The sequence below is a fragment of the Genypterus blacodes genome, unplaced genomic scaffold (genome assembly GCF_046128005.1).
Source record: "Genypterus blacodes isolate CSIRO-AG114 ecotype Tasmania unplaced genomic scaffold, CSIRO-AGI_Gbla_v1 ptg000022l_1, whole genome shotgun sequence".
Lineage (NCBI taxonomy): Eukaryota > Metazoa > Chordata > Actinopteri > Ophidiiformes > Ophidiidae > Genypterus > Genypterus blacodes.
In genome coordinates, this window is record NW_027466835.1 from 4852716 (window position 1) to 4865655 (window position 12940).

The 12940-nt window shown below is 43.5% G+C and overlaps 3 protein-coding genes across 4 annotated transcripts in view; all 3 read left to right on the plus strand.

Moving 5' to 3' along the window:
* Positions 1–682: 682 nt before the first annotated feature.
* tsen54 (TSEN54 tRNA splicing endonuclease subunit) lies at positions 683–6771 on the plus strand. Its single transcript, XM_076143214.1, has 12 exons — positions 683–813; positions 1733–1891; positions 2657–2720; positions 3251–3334; positions 3447–3545; positions 3635–3687; positions 4068–4178; positions 4704–5196; positions 5274–5409; positions 5516–5576; positions 6206–6319; positions 6620–6771. Exons 1-12 carry the CDS (start codon positions 755–757, stop codon positions 6768–6770), a joined length of 1584 nt encoding a protein of 527 aa, XP_075999329.1. The 5' UTR covers positions 683–754; the 3' UTR covers position 6771.
* A 790-nt stretch (positions 6772–7561) lies between these two features.
* On the plus strand, positions 7562–10705 carry LOC142992693 (5-hydroxytryptamine receptor 3A). The gene is made up of 9 exons (XM_076143215.1): positions 7562–7703; positions 7856–8022; positions 8113–8157; positions 8258–8367; positions 8505–8677; positions 8961–9094; positions 9182–9386; positions 9472–9630; positions 9968–10705. The coding sequence occupies exons 1-9, from the start codon at positions 7664–7666 to the stop codon at positions 10261–10263; spliced, it is 1329 nt and encodes a 442-aa protein (XP_075999330.1). The 5' UTR covers positions 7562–7663; the 3' UTR covers positions 10264–10705.
* An 862-nt stretch (positions 10706–11567) lies between these two features.
* Positions 11568–12940, plus strand: part of slc38a12 (solute carrier family 38 member 12) — a 42707-nt gene continuing 41334 nt past the window's right edge. For both annotated transcript variants that reach the window (XM_076143038.1, XM_076143039.1), the window contains exons 1-2: positions 11568–11825; positions 12353–12422. In XM_076143038.1, the coding sequence (XP_075999153.1) occupies positions 12378–12422 (45 nt within the window). In that variant the 5' untranslated portion in view covers positions 11568–11825; positions 12353–12377. The remainder of the gene's footprint in view (positions 11826–12352; positions 12423–12940) is intronic.

Consider the following 12940-nt stretch of genomic DNA (forward strand, 5'->3'; position numbering starts at 1 on the left):
CTCCATGGGGATGAGGAGGACTTGGGGAGGTATCCGGCTTACTGGAAACGTGGTTTATTGTTGACTTTCAGGAATGGGGAGGGGGCTGCTGCTCTGCTTGAGCATGGGATGGGGGGTAGAGATGGATTTTGGTGTCCCACTTCCTGGTACTGGCTCAGTGGGGGCTTTCCCTTATGGCTCATGCATCGAACTCACCTCACGGGTCAGGTGTAATGAGTTGCGGTCACCGTAATTGAGCCACCCCTCCACTGATGGTGGTGGCATGGGGTTGGGGGTCTCTCACACACACACACGCACACACACAAGCACGCACGCACGCACGCACACAAACACACACACACACACACACACACGTCACTTTTAATAATTGACAAAGGTGTTTCGGAGCTTTAATATTTTATTAGCTAAATTCAATAAATGATTACACAAGTGAAGACTACAAAGTTAGCTAAAACGTCACCTCATCTGAATCCTTCCTCATGCACCCTGACACTTACCACCAAAAAAGTTACAGGCAAAGCCTATTGAGAGTGTGACTGAACAAATTATACATATTTGATATGGGCTGAATAAGAATATCCAACAATTCCAACAAATAGACCAACATTTTAAGAGAAATAAGCAACATTTGTGGCAGAGTGAAATGTTTTGCTTTAGCTCCCTCTACCGTCCGGACATGGCATTTCTCATAATTACCGAATGATTCGGGCGCCAGGACCCAGCGGAGAAACTAAGGTAGAGGCTGTCGGCAATCATGGCGGACCAAAATAAGACACATGCAGAAGCCCCGAAGTTCTACAGTGAAATACTGAGGTAACCAACGACTAGAATTAGTATTCTTGCGTTACTTAGTTAAGTTTCCACTTAAAAAAACCGCAGTGTCTCGATTTATATCCCCTTCTCTCTGGCCAAAGCTCTGAAACTGATGTACTGTGCCCATGGTTTCACAGGTTTATGTGTCAATTTAATGTTTTGCTAGTAGCTGCGGATTTACAGAGTAAACGTCACTTCAAATGTGGTTAAGACACAAATCCAACTCTTTAACATGACTTTGAATTTTCCTCAGAGGCGTTGAACACCTCAAATAGAGACAGTATCCTCACGTTGTGAATCACTGAGCAGAGTTTGTGTTCCTACTGGGTTCTGTCGCCCCCTCTTGTTTATTTAATGCAAAGCAATTGTCGATAGAAAAGCCTAATCGATTGTAAAAAATGAAGTATTTATGGGTAAAACCTTTTATTTGGTGAACTGGTCGCGTATATACAAACAAGATGAGTTCCTCAGTGTTCCTCTTATTTCAGTTTCACATGTCTTTGCCAGTATATGACTCATAATGTGCAGTTCTCTCATTTTTAAATGGGTGTATTGTTTTAACATGTCTGAACAAGTTCCCAACATGACATGAGTCATCGGTCATCATGATGACAAAGACAAATGTTGGTCTATTATTACCATGTCCACATGCAGGTGACAGGGTGTGGTACACTGTTATTATCCTTACACAGAGCTGTACTCCTAGTCTTAAGTGACAGTTCAGCATTTTGTTATTCAATAAGAATTATTAATGAAATCAGAAATGTCAAATAATATCTCAGGAACAATTTTGACTCAAACTCAGTGTTTCTGCTTGTCTAGACATATCCGTTGATATCAATATGTCATTTAATATTAATGAGTCTCAGCTTTATCCGGTGACTAAAGCATCAGATGTGCTGTTGTTGTTTGATTCCAGTCCATCTGAGCTGTTTGCCGCCCGGAGCAGGAGTCACAAAATCCCGGTCAGGGGACAGAAGGACTTTTTCCCCGACGACTCGGACGAGCAAAAGCAGCGACTTCAGCAGGCTCAGAGTGAACACTGGAGCCTGGTGTCAGAGGAAAGAGTGGAGAGGCTGTGAGTGACCGGTAGTGGCCAAAATGCACTTTAAGTCTCAGTGTATGAAAATGAAAGATGAAGGTCCAGACCGGTGGTTTTTGCTTGTTTCAGCTCATTAATTCAAAGACCACATGGCGGATTTAGATTGATGACAAGTTTACCAGGCAGATGTTTGGTTTCTATTAAATGAAACTCAATCTGCACACACTGCAGAAACTTCAAAAGTGCTGAAGATGGCTCATCCATCACACATTCATCCACTTTATTTTGGTTAAAGTTTGGTCAGCAGATTTGATATGTTAACAGGGTGTCTGATGTCTCCCTGGTGACCCTCTGAAGGACACGGATACATGAGACTGAACAGTGTTTACTGCCGAGGAGCATTCCATTGCAGAGCCCTGTTATTAGGAAGTTGAGGCCGTAAGACGGACAATAAGCAGGCAAGGACAAAAGGGACACACCAAACGTCGTCCTTTGACATCTGATCGTGAAATCCTACTTTTCTGTGTCCTTGACTGCCCCAGTGAACTCGCTCTGTTACTGAACTGTTACTGAATCTTTAATTAGTCACCATTAGTTATTACACACCTGCTACAAAACCGAGGTGACGAAACCCATTTCAAGCCAAAGCACAAGGTTCTGCTTCTGTTCTTTGTAGAACAATAGTATGGAATAGAAAAAAATAATCCTTTCAAAACAATTGCTTTATTAACGTGAAGTAGACAGAGTTTGACTTTTGATGTGCAGAGTAAGATCTCGTGTCTCCTTTTGATGTCGTTCCAGAGGTAACCTGGTGAAGGCCATGTGGATCCCAGATGAACAGATGGTGGAGCTTCAATCTCCAGCTGTAAGTACAGCAGCACAGAGGGAAACTACACGGTATCACTGATGAGTACAGCAGGTAGTACCCAGCAGCAGCACTCCAAGGTAAATGGATGCAATGACTCCAGAGATCCAAGGAGTCTCCTGTCTGACGTACGCTGAGTCACTGCCCACACACAGTACGACTATCTGCTGCTGTCATAGTCAGTGTACGGATTGTTTTGATTCTCAGTGTATGTCATCTGGGTATGTGTCCATTAGAGTCGGTTTCTTACCGTAAGTGGAATTTAAATTGTACATTCCCGATCCCAACAAACAGTTATCTTGTGTGTTTCCATGATAACCTGTCAAACCTGTGTGTTGTGCTGCCGTCTTTAATGGAATTGAAGCTCGTTTGTTGCAGCGTCAACACACAGCTGTGCTATCTTGAGGTTTGTCGCGTGGAATGTTCCTAAACAAACGCTGTGTGTGGCGTTTGAGCCTCCGCCGCTGCTTTGCACACTGAGAGCCTTCACACACATACGGAGTGTTTAACGTCGTGTTCGCCACACACAGGGGAAGTTTTGGCAGACGATGGGTTTCTCCGCAAACGGCAAGCAGTGTCTCCTCCCTGAAGAGGCTCTCTACCTAATGGAGTGTGTGAGTGCCAGATGAAGCCAGTTCGCTGGGGTGTGGTTAAGTTTGTTTATTCAAACGGAAACAACATGTCGCAGAGATGGTGAACACTGTCTCTGTATGTGGACGTGCACAGGGAAACCTGCAGGTGTTTCACCGCAAGCTGCCGCTGTCCATCCAGGACGGATACGAAAGGTTCCTGTCCTCACAAACACTGAGCCTGCAGCAGTACCAGGTACAACACTCAGGCGTCTCTCTGACAGTTCAGCCTCTATAACCAAAGAAAGTAGAATGATGATGTGACATTTGTTTTCCATCATAAAGGTGTTTGGGCATCTGAAGAGACTGGGCTATGTGGTGAACAGATTTGATCCCAGGTAACAGAACCTCACACACGCTGCCATGCTGTGGAACTCAACTCCTCCTGTCTCACTCGGCTTTGATCTATGCTTCTGTTTCAATATATTTAAATGATTTTATTTTTATTTTACCCTCAGTGCTGTTGTATATTTTATTTATTTTATGTTCAGCACCTTCAGCTGCATTTTTATGTGTGAAAGGTCAATTACAATTCTTAATTAATGAACTAATCTGGGGTGAATGAGCGTAGAAATTTAAGACTTAAACTACTTTCACATCTCTGTACATAACATAACTCAAGACAGACTAATCCCATCCCAGTGATCTTTGATATTTTACTTTGGCTGTGATTTCTCTGCTTGGCTGGATTCTGGTCCTTGTCCTCGGCTCCTTGCAGCGCAGAGACGTCTTCCTATGCCAAACAGCTGAACCTGCCTCAGGCACGAGACAAAGCAGCGAGGCACCTGAAGAGGAAACACAGCGACAGCAGCAGCGCCGCCACATCGAGGTAATGACAAACACAATGTGATCCGTCCCCACACAGCAGAGCATACACACACACACACACACACACACACACACACATGTGTACAGTTTGTACTGTTTGATCAGCTGCACACATCTCTTTGTGGGGAACCAAGTAAACACAAGGTGTGGCACATTCAATTGACATGTTTAACATTATTATAAAACATTTTCATACATAATCATAGTCATTAGTTGCCTCACCAAAGTGTAGCTGCTGCCTGTTGCTTCATCTTCTTATGCTCATTTAGAAACCTTTGCAATGCCTTAATGTCCGAAACACAGATTGTATCATTTCTGCTCTACCATGCTCGTGCACCGCTTTGCACACTGAGTGAAAACCGTACAAAACTCCACACCTTACTACATCTGATTTTCACCCCTTTGAATGGGTTTCTGCCACAGCCATGAACTTAAAGGAAGCTTCATGCATGAGCTTTGTGTTGGTGCTGTGTAGATCATGATCTTTGAAGTTTCCCATCAGTCATCAGTGTGTGTTTTCTGTCAGTACTTACACAGAAGCACAAGAGGGGTCCACTTCAGAGAGAATGGAGGAGGGAGAGTCTGAGGCTAAAGAGAAGGAGCAGCAGGCCAAAGACCCCACAGAGCATCCTGCAGAGCTTCCAGCCTCTCCGGAGGGTCCTGCAGCCCGGTATCCCGCCGCAAGCTCATCACATGAGGGCCGGGGGGACGGAGCCTGGTGGGCGGCGGATGCCCTCAGAGACTCGGGTCACAAGTCTGATCATCTGCCGGTGAGCGGTCCCCCGCGCTGGGATTTCCGCTCCATCTCCTTCCCGGACCTGGGTTCCAGGGAGAGCCAGCCCCTCCGTCTGGCCGCCCCGGACCCCTCTCTGCTGCCGGGCGCTCTGGCTGTGGGACTTTGCGACGTCTCCTCCTGGAGGAAGAGACTAAACATGTGGGAGGTAAAGATGTCGTCGAGAGAGCGCAAGAGGGAACACGACCAGTATGGATTAAGGCAGGACGTCAACGCAGACAGAGAGGTTTGTAGCAGCCGACGACTTTGTCCGCCAGTTAAGAGTCGCATAGGAATACGGGAATTCACGTTTTTGCCCCGCAGGTTCGCCGCTGCAGAAACTGGGCGGAGTATCGCGAGCTGCGGGCAAAGCGCCAGGGCAAGGTCAAAGGTCGACCGCCACACCTGTGGAACAGAGAGGTCACTCCTTTACACGACCCCACGCAACGGATATCCACCGGTGAGCTCACACACACCTCACACACTCTCAGCCATGTCGCTTTGCTTCTATCTGAGGTTGAAACGTAACGACTGCTGTTCTGTTTGTCCTCTTTTTTTTATTCCAGCTGAGCTTTTGGATAAAATCAGTGTGATCAAATCCACTGATCTGCTGGAGGGAGCAGACAGGTACTTTGTCTTTATACGTCTGAACAGATTCTCACACGGCCTCAGCATTCACATCCTTTCCATTTGATTTAGAAGAGAAACAAAGGAATTTACTGTACTGATAAAAAAATATTTCTTGGGAAAAGTTGAAGACTTTGCAGAAATTTGGGGTTAAAGTTGAATTATGAAGAAACTGAAAATCTATTTGAATTGTTCAGTTCCTTACATGTAGCAGAGTAGCAGCCAGTAAGACAAACACACAAGCCTCCTTATTGATCGGTTCTTGTATCTGTTGCATGCTGACATCAACAGAGCAGCCTGTGCTCCCTCCCTGTGCACAGTGGTGCTGTAGCGAGGGAGCGCAGACTTGGATCGGCGTCGCAAAGGTTTCAAAGTAAATCTGCGAATTCTCTTGTCTACGAAACCAAAAGGACAAATCTGTCTCATCAGCATTCCTTGTTGACCTTCAGCCTTCATGCTTGGCTCTCGCAGGCTTCCAGAATGATTACTATTGATTCTGTTGTATGATGTAAGACGTATTGGCGTGGGACCAAAGACAAGCGCAGTGTGTTTGTCAGTGGATTTGATATATTCCCAGCCACGCGAAGGAAAACGGCGCCGGTAGACGACCTTCTGCTTTGTCTGCACAGGTTGAAAAGTTCGGACGATTGGAGGATTTGTTTCAATGTTTACCAACCTGATACGGTGTCTGACTTCAAGAAGAGCAACCCGGGGAAACCTTATTCTCGCATGTGTGTCTGCAGGTAAGTAATCCCCGCAAAACGTCCACAGGGATGTTGACTCAGGACACCTGAGTACAGTTGAACAAACAGCAAAAGTGTGGACTCAACACAGAGCTTATTAAAATGTCCCACAGCACTTTGGGGAAATGATTAGTCTGCAACTTTGACTATTTCTTGTAGGGACATCTCTGCCAGAGACGGAGAATCAATTTAATTTGCTGCTAAGTGTCCTTCGTGATCAATCACAAATGGACCTGTATCTCTAATCAATAAAATGATCCATAACCTCCCGGTCCCTCGTCTCCCTGTCTCGCCTCACAGTTTTGACGGTCCTGTGCCTGACCTGCGAGACATGAAGCTGCTGAGCTTCAAGAGCGGGGACGTCCCTGTGGTGTTTGCCGTGGTGGACATTGGAGACATCTCCTTCTACACCTTCAAAGACTTCAAGCTGCCCTCTGACGTTTATCCCTGAGAACCGTCGATGGCCTGAGAACAACCAGAGTGCTTAAACTGGACGAAATGCATCTTAACTGCTGGACTGGACAGATTCTCACAAAGAATGTAAATAATACGGGTTGCAGTAGTTTAAATACATCATGTTTTTCGTAGAAGAATCCGGTAATTTTGTAAAGCCAAAATTCTCAGCACCTGGTGACATCATGTTAATCGTCAAATCTTTCCAATTTTTGCAAGAGAATCTTTATTACAATGTGTTTGTTGTGTTGATTATGTTCTTCTGAAAATGTTTGTGTGCCAAAAAACAACATACAGTGAAGTAACTCAATCAGGAAAAATTACACTTTTTACTCAAACCCTCACTTTGTTGGAGTGGTAAGAAGCAGCAGCAAACAGGGTGTAACATGAGGGTATTAGACTTTTGAGTGGTGATGTCATTATTGTCGACATAAGAAAAACATATCCCTCCCTGTAGTAGAGATACAATAAAGAACCTGCAGCTATCGGATGTATCATTTTATCCCTGCCATTAAATGAAACGCAGGTGTTTGGCTCTTAATGCTCAAACAAACATGCGGTGACCTCATGTGTTTCTTTAAAACTCTCCTCTATATACATGCATCAAATATCGCTGCGGGTTCCAGACCTTTGTGTCGCTGAAAGCTTCTGGAGTCTCTGCCTCTGCCTGTATTTACTCTCCTGTTGACCCTTCCCTTGATTCTGGACTCGCACCGGTGGTTTGTATTATTTCCACAAACAAAACCTGTCCAATGCCTTTACAATGCTATTAATTAAATCTATTGATCCCTCTCACACTCTGCTGTTGTGTTGTTTGAGTAAGTGACCAGCTCCCGTCAGCTTTGCAGTTTAAAAGGACTGGCTCACGTTTCCCTGAAGGCAAACGCAGCCATGTCGCCTTTGAGGACTGTGGCCTTCTTTGCTCTAATGGGTGAGTGTGTGGTAGTGATTTCATTAATTAAAGCATCAACGTATTAACACATAGCGATGGGGACATATGAAGCACTTCCAGTCACTTGAAAGGTATTAATGATATGTATTAATAAGCCTCTGATGTAATCTCTCTGTGTTCTTCTGCTTCAGCTGGAGTTTGCAGTATTCAGGACTCGGACTGCTCAACGGTGAGGCTCCTGGATCACTTGAACCTAATGAAACATAACGACATGCTGGCAGACGTGCGACCTGTGCACGACTGGAGAACGCCGACAAATGTCACCATAGATGCGGTGATTATTGGTATCTTGGAAGTGGTGAGTGCCTTTGCTATTCCACGTGTATTGTTCGGAGGTTGTCCTCATTGTGATGTCATTGTGGATTAACAAATTGTTGATTTTGTGCAGGATGAGAAAGAGCAGACATTGACCACCCACTCTTTCTTCTCAATGGTGAGCCTCTTCGAGATGTTTTAGTGAAGTTCAAGTCAATGTCTCGTGCAGTTTGACAGTGGGATGTTGTAAGTTGTAAGATTTTCCTGTCCTTGCACAGACCTGGATGAACGAGTTCTTAAATTGGAATTCAACTAACTTTTGTGGGATAAAGGAGGTGCCTGTTCGGAGGGCAAAGCTCTGGACCCCCGATATTCTCACCTACCAGGAGTACGTACACAACTCAACAGGGATGCCAGACAGTTGAAGAGAAGAAGTGAAGCAGAATGTTGTGTTGAAGTTTTTTTGTTTTGTCCAGAGATATGGTGTTGTAGTGTTCACTATTAAAATCTTCTTCACCCCATCAGTACTTCTGACGTTGGGAGCATGAGGATGAGTCCATTTCTCACACTGAAGTCCACTGGTATGGTTTACTCCAGCGCAATCCAGCGCCTCACCTCTACCTGTGAGCTGGATCTCAACATGTTCCCCTTCGATAGGCAGACTTGCTTCATCACCTTCTCGTCCATGAGCGCTCCAGGTAACATGAACACAGCAGGTGAACCTCTGTTAACACTCCGACTGTGTGTTTGTGTTCAACCTGATGGTGACATCATAACCATTTGACCACTTTGATGTTTAACCTTTAAAATTTGATCACTTTAGTCTAATTAGATTTCCCAACTCTTTAGCATCTTCTACAAAATGGAGTGGGCGTGGCTTATTCTACATAACGTGATTAACAAATGAATAAGACTATTTTCCACTCACATCTTAAGAGTCCATTTCCAGATTAATTTGAGAATGTCTTTTTTGCTGCACAGAAAAGACATTACTAGGAACAACGGGCAATGACACAATGCTCACCAGCACGTCTGAATACTATATGGCTACACATGGAGAATGGGCACTTGTGAACATTACTATTACTAGCCAAAATACGAAACTTGAATACAAGGTGAGAAAATACGTGTAGTAAACCTTTAACGATGTGCAAAGGTATACATTTTGTCTTTAATCTTCAGATTTTGTTTTGCTCCTGCAGGTCACTCTCGAAAGGAAACCGATGCTGTATTTTATAAACCTGATTGTGCCGTTGTGCTGTTTCCTGCTGTTGGATTTGTCTTCCTTCTTCATCAGTGGGGTGGAAAAGCTCAGCTTTAAAGTGACCATACTCCTGTCCATTTCTGTCTTACTGCTGATTCTTCAAGACATGTTGCCTTCGACTGAAGACACTCTGCCAATGATGGGTGAGAGCTGGCTTACAAACCTCAGACCACCAGACCAGACAACCACGATCACGCCTTTTATTGTGTTACTGCGCTTTTATTCCAGCTATGTTCTGCCTGTTAATCTTCCTCATGGTGGGCTGCAGCCTCATGGAGTCCATAATTGTTGGCTTTCTTCTCAACTTTGATCCTCACTGTGGCAAAAAAGCTCAATACTCCCCAGAGGCGAATTTGGAGAAGCAGCAAGAACTCAACCATCAGCAAGGTTGTATTATTAACTGTTTATTGGCTTTTAAAAGGTGCTGTATGCTGTGTTCTAACCCACCAGTTTATTGGTGTCAAACTGATACCAACTGAAACCTTGATGTAGGCAAATTTGTTGTTTCCAAAAGGCAATAATGATACGGCAAATGTAGTTTATGAGAACCTTCATTCCAGTGCAGTGCAAGAAGGAGAACAGTTACTTAACATACCAGGCTGTGTGTGATCCAGATATGAATGTATGATTTTGCAGCCTTAATGAGGGAATATTGACACGTTTGCAACAATACCTAAATGGGTTACAGTAGTTTGATGAATTGTCTTTGCCTTCCGCCATGCAGAAACTAACAGCGCTGCAGGGATGATTGAGGAGGGAGCAGACAGTCACCAGCTTGGTTTACAGTTGCCCACTGACATCTTCCTGCTTCAACAAATCCTGGATGAGGTGAAGAGAGAGAAGCAGGAATGCTCCTCTGCTGCTGGGGAAGACCAGAAGACTCCTGGATGTTTTAAACGAGTGGTGAAAATCATGGACTTCATGTATTTTGTCCTATACGCGATTGGTGTTGGATATTTTCTTGCCCACATATATTGGTACTGGTTTCCTCTGGGATTTTTTGTGGCTCCGACAGATTAAATATGTATTTATCATCTATCCAGTGGGCATCTTTACATTGGTGGAACTTTGGTAGTGGGGTTCATTTATGCACATAGCGGAGTAAATTTCAGTTTACCCTCTGTTTTGCAGTTGTCTTTAACTTTTTACGTTATTTTAGTCTGTTACTGTTCTTTATTTGACCCCCCGTTTTTGCTGGATCCAGACTAGGTGATGCCCTTCTTTTCAGGCATATTTTGTTTAACCCATAGGACGGAACAGGTGGCTGATAGGTGGTCATTGAACGTATCATAAAGCTCTGTAGACAGGCTCTTTAAGGGGAAACGGTAATAGATAGATCTATAGATCGTTAGATCGATGGATAGATAGATAGATAGATAGATACTTTATTCTAGTCATTTTGCATGCAATTCACGGCAATCACATACAATTAATATTTGTCTTTGTATTTGTCTCATGTAAATATACATATTTTTGCTTCAAATACATTTCTTTCTGCTGCTTGTCTTCTTTAATTTATGGGGAAAAGTGTATTAAGGCCACAACATCTAAGAATTGAAGAATTTCTGCCCTCTGGTGGTCAAAATTCAGTTATTGCAACTTTTGTGCCAAAGTTCACATTCCTATAAAAAAGCTATTATGAGGAGTTATCAGTAAATTCAATCGTGTAATTTGAGATAATAAGTAAGATTAGACAGATTAAACAATAACATGTTGCTGACGGAGCTCCTGCATCGTGGGCTAATGAACCCCCCCGCCCCACATCAGTTTGAGAACCACAAATGGGACATGGTTGGACTCATGGATTTCTGAATCTGATGATGGATGTCACAAAACCGCTATTAATCCACACAATTTCCCATCTATCTATCCATTTCCGTCCCAGCCAGGTACGTTATGTCATATGACTGATCGATGGTAAATTTGATGTTCATTTCTGCCGCCTGGGTACATCAATGGGGCGGATAAAAGCAAAAGAAACAACACCGAAAACATTACAATTTCTGAGATTGCTGTTTCAACCATCTATTATGTATTCAATGCAAATATTAAGTGAAAGCTACATAATTTTGCAATATAAAACCTGTTTACTAGCAGGGAAATCACACACCGGGAGGCCAGGTAACATAAACGAGCGCTTTCAGTTTGGTGTGCCTGTACCCCGTGATTTAAAATTCCCGAACATCAAGCAATAAACAGGAACACCAAGTTACAACTATGATACAACACATCGGGAGATTCACAATAAAAGTCTTAGACCTTCTTTTCTATGTTAAGATTTTATTTTGAAAGAAATACACGGAAGTAGAATTTATGTTGACGGAATGTTACGTCTGTTTAAGTCATAGCTGGCTTCAGGTAGCTGAATACAAGAGTTTAGCTAGTCCGTGGGAGAGTTTCCTGCAAGCTTCATGTCAACAGCCGCTCGTCTTCACACAAACAACTGGTGCCCATGTTAGCTCGATGCTTAGCGTTTCTGTTAAAACCAGCTAGTTAGCAAGCAAGTGTGGATCTGATCCAGCTGACAGTCTGGAGCGCCCTGCTAGTCTCAAGGCTAACGTAGCAACACTCATTCAGAGAAGGTGAGCTTTGTTTACCCGTATCTCAAATAACGCTACATGTGTAACTAGAAAATTACAAACTAGTTTTTCGCATGTACTGACTCAGTAAGATAACTTTCAATGTTATTATTGCACATTGGTAATTCTTGTGTGAGAGCTGATCAGCATGTGTGGCACTACCAGCAAGGCAACGTCAGCTTACTGAGCTCGACAATGACTTTAAGAACAAAGTTAAATTCTTAAACCAAACACACATGGATTTCATTTGCGGTGGCGTATATTTACGATTCGTTAATAAAGCTATTAAAATAAATCGGCGTTGGTTTCGTTTATGCTCTTGTCACCAAAATGCAGCAACGAGTTACAAATGTTTAAGTATTAGTCGCTTAATGGGAGTTTTGTTTTTGCCTAATTGAGTTATGAAACCTTTGTAGTGTGTCATTCAGCATTTTCTCACTTTGCTAAATACTGAAGTGTTCAAATCCCACAGCAGCTAATGGGCGGTACTGTTGTTTTCATGACACCATATTTGTTTGTTTATCCCTCAGGTCTCCAGCAGTGTTGTTGTAAAACATGGCAGGTGGAATCACAGAAAGCGGGGAGCCTTACTCTGCTTTTGTGAGTATCATGGATGTTTCTTACTTCATGTCAGCACTGTGTCTGTGGTAAATGTGCAGGGGGCTCTTGTAAACATGTGACTGGTCAGTAAGCTTTCCCTTTAAACGTGATGGTTCCGGTTGCAGTGCAGAGTTTTCTGAATGCAAAGTCCAGCAGACCGAAGCAATCAATCCCAACAACACTGCAAGAATTTACGATCTTGAAAATGTCCCTTATGGGTACTTGTATAATCTTTTATTGTGTATTTTAATACCGGTTAGACAGCTTATCTATCATTGTATTTGAATAATCCGTCACAACAAAGAAAGGTACTTCTTAATGCCAATATAAGGCCGTCACGTAAGGACTTGAAAGTGTAGTAAAAAAGCAAGAGGAACCTGTAACGCTTACTCATCGTCTTCCTTTCTAACACATCGTCCCTATTTCCGGCCTATGTTCTGTTTGGGCCTCTTATTCAAGGCCCTGTCTTTGCTTATGGCAGCATAACGTCACCACAAACCAATCGTTTCTGCTGCTCA

Bases quoted from the DNA above. Each gene is read 5' to 3' on its own strand.
- LOC142992693 (XM_076143215.1), top strand. From the start codon at position 7,664: ATGTCGCCTTTGAGGACTGTGGCCTTCTTTGCTCTAATGG. The intron at 7,704-7,855 runs GTGAGTGTGTGG...CTTCTGCTTCAG, and splicing joins GGCCTTCTTTGCTCTAATGG to CTGGAGTTTGCAGTATTCAG. The intron at 9,631-9,967 runs GTTGTATTATTA...TCCGCCATGCAG, and splicing joins AGAACTCAACCATCAGCAAG to AAACTAACAGCGCTGCAGGG.
- tsen54 (XM_076143214.1), top strand. From the start codon at position 755: ATGGCGGACCAAAATAAGACACATGCAGAAGCCCCGAAGTTCTACAGT. The intron at 2,721-3,250 runs GTAAGTACAGCA...CGCCACACACAG, and splicing joins TGGAGCTTCAATCTCCAGCT to GGGAAGTTTTGGCAGACGAT. The intron at 5,197-5,273 runs GTTTGTAGCAGC...TTTGCCCCGCAG, and splicing joins ACGTCAACGCAGACAGAGAG to GTTCGCCGCTGCAGAAACTG.